We start from the raw sequence: 7,308 nt of genomic DNA on the forward strand, positions 1-7,308 counted from the left end.
GGACTAGAGCATCCCTTTACTTTGACCAGCATGACCAATCTCGCATCAATATACCAGGATCAAGGACAATGGAAGGAAGCAGAGGAGCTACAGATACAGGTAATAGAGGCCCAGAAACAGGTGCTGGGACCAGAGCATCCTGGCACTCTGACCAGCATGGATAATCTGGCATCCGCAATTATGTGCCAGGGACGAGTTGATGAGGCGAAGAAGATGCTGATACATGTATCAGAAGTGCGTAAGCGAGTGAGTAGAACCGACCACTCTCAATTGCAAACTTCTCCAGCCAAAGCAGCTTCTATGTCTGAAGGCCAGGAATCGTCATCTCGACAGGCAGAGTCTAGCTTTGGAGGTACGACTCTGGTGGAGACGAAAGATGAAATTATGCTTGGATTAAAGCCAACACTTCCGTTGGATCGAATGACTTCGGATACAATTGAAGATGAGGACTGCATATCCGTGGAATCAAATGACGATGATATCGCCTCGCAGACTGCGACGAAAAGGACCGAGCCAGAGATCTTAGCCGCCCGACACTTCGGATTGTTCTTGGCAGAACTGAAAGAATTGCGCCCATTGCATGAAGAAGCCCTCAAGAAATTAGGTGTGGAACGTTTCCGGGAGAATTACCGCAGAATCCTCAAGTTCTATGTCCTGAAACTGCGCAATGAAGCGTACAGTCCTATTGAAAAGGACATCGTTAGGGTATTCAAATCTCGATTGAACCGTATCAACATAGCAGAGCGGATATTGTCTCTTATTCAAGAGGAGAAAGAGAACAGCACAAAACCGTTAGATGGGTTGATTTCTCAGCCGGTCGAAAAACAGTCACTTGAAGCCTGGGCAAGCAATGCATACGGGCAGCCAACTACAGATACCACATTTAATACTGAATTTGAAGATCCGGAGCAATCCAATGATGAAGGCGACAATGAAGACACTGACGACGATGACTGCCTTGAAGAGTTACAGTTTCCTAAATTGACCCATGCTGACAGTTTCTTGCGTCGAGGTTTACCGTTCCGAACACTAGTTCTCGAACTTAGGCTATTAGTTCTACCGGCGTCCTTGAGGGAAGTGTTGGAGTCCATTCCAAAATGTTCAATTCAAATCTCAGATACAGACGACTCCTCACTTATGAACATGGCTAAGGCGTCAATTGAGGATTACACCGGCTTCGAGTGGGATTGGTGGCCTCTGACTCCTCGAGTACCCAAATTATCACGAGGTAGACTGCATCTTCAATGGACTGTGAGTAAATGTCTCAATTACGATCATGCTGTTAGTCAGGTCATGACCATTCATAGTTTTGTGGAGAAACGCTGTATAGAGAAATATATCCAGAAGATGCCGATTCCATACGGCATATTCTGGAAATAATTGGCGACCACCCATCGAAATGTTTTTGTTGTGAGACAGAGACTCATCGAGTAAATTGGACAACCTCGTTTTTCCACCGCCCATGGCATTATATTCTGGGCATACTGAATTGGAAACTCCAAAAACATTCGTCAGGTGGAACCTCGGCATCTGTCGCACATCAGCGCTATACCCCAGGAAACGCAGTACCTCTCAGTTCATCCTCAGTCATTGCGCCTAATTCAACAGTTACAACTTCACCAAATTCTTCTGTACCTGGCAATCCTAATATTCAAGTACACGGTGGAGGGTCAAGTAGTACCTGCATCACCCGGCACGAATATCCTTATTGGGTGGTCTTCGGAATCAAAAATATGGACGACTTCGATGAGATCGAGAATATCGAAATATTTCATAACATCAACGACTCTTACTTTTTCAGAGAATTGAAGCGGAGATATGCCAAGCACCGATGGTTTTTCCAACGCTGGTTCTCTCCTTTCCGTTTTCGTTATTGCAAATTTGTCCAAGTACTGCTCCCCTCCAACAAATCTAGTTTTTGCTAACTTTACTAGTTTGAAATGCTCAATTCTGACCAGGTTTACTGCAGCGGTGAAACTCTACCGGAAGAGCATGGTTATACCAATCATTATGAGTACAGCCCTAGACCTCCGAGAGCAAAAAATCCACTGATCAAGCGAGATCTCTTTTCCATTTTACTCAAAGCATGTGACGTTGAGTGTCCTTGGGTTGGCCTCCCGTCCTTTCTACACAAGTGTCATTCGCTTCCGCCAAATTCCCATCTATGGCAGCGTGTCCCAAGGAAGAGGGGCGGCTCATTCGATACAGTACTTAGTCAACCTGGGGAAGTCGCGTTCGGACTGGAAGCTGACTATGCACTCTCTTTTGGAATCCTTTTTGTTTATCATGTCCTCCTAATATCTTTGGCATTCGGATTCTGGATCTACTGGTTGAACAATTATCCAAACGATCTACAAAATGCTTCAGTTCCAAGCTTCACTGTTCTAGCACTTATTGGGACATTTTGGGGTCTTTTTGGACGACGAATTGGTGATCATTAATATTCTCACCGCGGTCACTGTACTCACCGCTAGCATGATAGATGTGTAACTAGCGGTAGGCTTGGTTTGAACCATTATGTCAACTGGCCAAGAAAGACACAATGTTTGGTCGCCGACCAAACACCAAGCTACCTGTCACGGGTAAGCCTTAGGCTTAAGGCCCCGATGGCAAGTTGCGATACTATCTATATATACTGCGCCTGGGAAATCAACTCTGACCGGAGTTGATCATAGTGGATCTTTTTGCCTAGTGGAAAGATCCTACGTATCGAATTGCTAATCTCAGGCGCAGTCCTTTACACTACCTATGCTCGTATAGTGACACAGTCCTTCTGCCAGCACTGCAACGTGCTTGGTCTTCTTCATAGTATCTACATGGCGTGGGGTTCAGAAGCCTTGTCTATCACAGCTGCATGGTAGTACGACAATCATCAGGTATATATGCTGTTGTTGTATGTCGTGCAGGGGAAAGATGGGCAGAATGAGGCTGTTTCAGCTACACTTACGTAGCCTACTGAGGACCGGATGCCATTCCGATAGACACTCAATTCTATGGACGACTATATCAACTATCTTGACTTCTCTTCTCGTCAACTACTAATGGGTAAAGCCTTCAGGGGCTGAAGTTAGGTGATCCGGCCATATAGTACATTACCTATTTTATATTCTATGGTAATGCCTAGAAGGCTACTTTATATATTGTACAGATAGAGAAGAAGGTCCTGTATTTCATTTTCTACTTTTTTTTAAGTTATAGTGACAACTGGCGAACAGATTCTTCTATTTGTCCAGCAGGAATCATTTATCTGTGTTTGAATGTGTTCAGGCCGCGCAAGGCGCCGCCCTTACTACTTGTATATATATATATTACCTTAATCTTATACATTGTAATAGAGTAGTAATATAGTCTATAAGCTATAAAAAATTAGTACCTTAAGATTGCTTTAGAATATTACTTTTCTATTATAATTTTCCTAAGATTTTATATTCTTCGTGTGGTTAATAATGTAGGAAAATATAATTTTTTGGGTTTTTGAGATGGCGGGGTCGCGCGTTGTAGGGGTCGGTTACTCCACCGTTCGCCTCGGCAATTCGCAGGTTGATGGTAGCTTCACAGTCTGATACTCCCTAGTGTAAAGGTAATGGATAATCGTATGGCCGATATCCTCGTCCACATCAGGGAGCCTTACTAGCGGGGATCCGTCCACGTCCTGGCACGGCAAAGTGGTAGCTTTTCTAACAAGATTCTGTGTGATGGTGTAACATTTTCTGCTAGGGCCAATGACGACTGTAACTGCTTTACCCTCGTACGGACTTCAATTTTCCTTAGATTAGTTCCCACTAGTCTTATGTATATGGGGGGAAACACACGTCCACTCATCTGGTATTTGGCTGGGCGTATTCGAGAAGGACAGGTTCATGGAGAGTAGTTAGCCCCCCAGTGGCCTCTTCCGCTCTTTGAGAGACTGTCTCAGTAGCTCCGTTATCTCCAGTAACAGGAACATCAGCAATGTCATCTTGCTCGACAGCAGATGCCTTAGCAGCCTCATCCCCTATTTCAGGTACTGGTTCTGGGAGAGGCTCTGGGAATAGGCTCAGAGCCAAACTCGGCAACGGGGATATCAGCGCCTTGAAGGTAGCGTGAAGCTGTCTGATTAAAAGTACTCCTTGGCTTATCCGTTGTTTTCTTTTTGCCTTTCCCCTTCTTCACATCTTTTCTAGTGTGCGATATCAACTGGGATAAATAAAGAAGTATAGGCGCCGTATTGGGCATTGGAAGAATATAAGACAGCCGGGCCCTGCCAACAGCAGGAATTTGCATGTCAAGTCTGAATGCCAGTCCGAAGTCATGACATAACTCTCAGCCCAAGTCATACACTTCAACTTGTGCGGGACACATGTATTTACAGCATTGGACAGAGGCAAATAATTGGTTCTACACCCCAGACGTCACTAACCATGTCTAAGTCGAGGAGAGTGGCAACTAAAGAAAATTAATGCAGTGCTTGAGAACTAGAAACCTGCCTTTGAAGTAGTAAGAGCCAACAATGGTTAGTGACTTACTGACTCAAATCATGATCGGGTCGACAAGACGCAAGGTAGTACGTAAGTAGCCATTCCATCATTGCTTGTCAGCTGATGGCATCGGCTACTGTGGGACTGGTCAATGCGAGCTAGGCAAATCGCATTCATCTATATACTGTTTTCGCTTACTGCTCATACAGTTCGATCAAAATTCAGGAAAGGGTTCAATGGGCAGGCCGTGCCAATATTTATCTGGACCATGGTATGGCTCTCACGAGATTGCGTATGAATTATCACAACCCTTGGTGAGACCTATCAAGGGACCTGACGCCGGAACTTGCCCGCGAACTTGAAGTAGTAAAGCTGAGCTCTAACACCGCAAGTTCCATCGAAGACGCGGGAGATAACATAACGTACTTTACCACCTGCCGCCCGATACCGCCTGCCGCCCAAAATATCTCCTCACCGACTAAACAATTGTAGATTTTTAAACCACCATAACTTATTCAATATGGATCCTCTGAAAGCAGCAATAGAAGCAATTGATTCCTTGAATCTAGAAGAAACATTTACCTACACTGAAATTGTAAATTAATTTAGCATTGACTGAATAACTCTCTTAAGGCATCACCGCGGAGTTCAGTAGTTAAGAAAGTAATAATATGAAAGACAGCAATTGCTTAATAGCCAACAGACTAGAGAGCTTCTGGATTATATAAATAAGTAATTAGCAAGAGGCCTTTACTATATATATAAGATACTAAGAAATTTTACTAAGAAAATTACTAGAACTAAGCCTGGAAAGCAGTGGCCAGGCTACTTTTATAAGAGATATTAGAAAGAACTTATCTCTCACTATATAGCTGATATTAATTCTATATATAAATAAGCTAATTCTGTATTCAAATACTCTTTATACTTTAAATATATAGACCAGAAGATAAAAGAATATAAGATATAGCAGCAGGATATATATAATATAGATAAAAAAGAATTCCTTATTAATATATTTTCTAAGACTAAGAGAATCTTTTCCAGATATTAATATAACTAGAGAGATAATACTTAATATATTCAGAATAATAATCAGAAATAGATTATATTAATTACTTATATATATATAGATCAAACTGCTTTATCTTCTGATTTAATATATTAAGTATTATCTGGAAAACTTTAAGATATCTGGCTATAGAACTTTAATTCTATAGAATATTAATGTTTCTTTATCTTCTTAGAGACCAGTTAGACTAATAATAATCTTGGATTTATATAGTTAAAGCAGGTATTTGACCAGGAGACTAAGACTAAAGCAGAAAGATATTAGAGACTTTAATTTTAGATAGCTACAGTTCTTATATTACTATAAAGTTCTTAAACTATTATAAAGCTAATAGAATTCTTATAGCTATTTATCTATCTTATTCTACTTATTCCTTGTAACTACTAGATATCAGTATCTTTAGGCCACTTATAATTACTTATAGCAACAGTTTAGAGATTTATCTGCAAGAATATTAGGGCCTAAGCTCTATTATAAAGCAGGATTTTTTCAGGCTATTTTGGCTTGTATAGAAAAAAGCCTTATCTACAAAAAATATTGAAAGTATATAGAGATCAGTTAGCTTATAGCTCTTTAATCCTGAGATTATATTAATCTAGTTTAAAAAGATAGAGGACTAACAGTCCTCTTCTAGTAACTCTTCTAGATCTATTCTATATATAGAAGATTAGAGAAAGATTAAGTGATTTATTAGAGAGATCTTTACTGATATTAAAGATAAAAATATTAAGAAGCTAAGCTAGACTATATACTATCTCTCTATAAAGAATATCCTGCTTAAAATAGAGAATATAGGCCTTAAAAAGTTATTTAAGAATAAGAAGAAGTAGTACTAGCAGAATAGATCTTTACAGTTTAAAATATAGGTCTCTAAGAGTAATAGTACAATCTTTTACTCTTTAAGTAAGATCCACCAGGTTCAGTAGCTTGACTAGAAGAAGGCTCTATAAGTATAGCTTGCTAAGATCTTAAAAGAGAAGGAAAAGCTATACTGCTAACAGATAAAAGAAAAGAAATAAAGAAAATTACAAGAATAGAAAGATATAAGAGTCTCTGTATAAGAAGCTTATCTCCTGGAGGCAGAGAAAAAGAAGCACTAAAAGAAGAAAGAGTATCTGGCTAAGAAAATATCTATATAGCTTTAAAATAACTTTAAAATAGCCAGAATAGACAAGAAGAAGTCACCAGCAATCTTAAAATTAAAGAATCAAGAAGTTATTACTATCCCAGTGTCTGAAGTTATTGATAAGGCCCCTTCTATTATAAATCATCAAGGAAGGCAGATCCGCCTACCACAGCGGTTTCAGGACTAAAAAAAACTGTTATATAGGCATATCAGGAGTTCAATTATATTACTTCAAAAGATCTCTGTATAGTTCTAATTGTATGTGGCTCTAAAGCCTCATTTTCAACGTGGTGTTGGTGTTGGGAAATCGGGCGGCAGGTGGTAAAGTACGTTATGCTTAGGTAATAAGGAGGGTCGACAAGAAAGAGTACGAAGACCAGTGGCTGCGTCCAGCTCTTGCCTGTGTACTAGCGTCGCTGTAACCCTGGCTCTCCTTCCTGTGGGCGATGATGTCATGACATTGGGTCTTACTTCAATATAACTCTTTATGGAGAGTGATAAATCCGCGCCTTTAACGTGCAAACATGAAGACGTGACACGTCTCTAAGCTTTAGATGACATTAACAACATGCTGAGCTTCTCAAACTGGACCGAGATTGACTTCTTTGGATCGGACTTTTCGGCTGCCCCCTTAGAGGGTACTGGTCCGGTGA

At 40.6% G+C, this 7,308-nt stretch overlaps 1 protein-coding gene across 1 annotated transcript; it reads left to right on the forward strand.

The window, feature by feature from the left end:
- Nucleotides 1-30: 30 nt before the first annotated feature.
- On the forward strand, nt 31-1,380 carry BDW43DRAFT_314765 (tetratricopeptide repeat protein; the record flags this gene model as incomplete). The annotated part of the gene is made up of 1 exon (XM_032047896.1): nt 31-1,380. One exon carries the CDS (start codon nt 31-33, stop codon nt 1,378-1,380), a length of 1,350 nt encoding a protein of 449 aa, XP_031896402.1.
- Nucleotides 1,381-7,308: the final 5,928 nt, after the last annotated feature.

The sequence above is a fragment of the Aspergillus alliaceus genome (assembly GCF_009176365.1).
Source record: "Aspergillus alliaceus strain CBS 536.65 unplaced genomic scaffold BDW43scaffold_51, whole genome shotgun sequence".
Classification (NCBI taxonomy): Eukaryota; Fungi; Ascomycota; class Eurotiomycetes; order Eurotiales; family Aspergillaceae; genus Aspergillus; species Aspergillus alliaceus.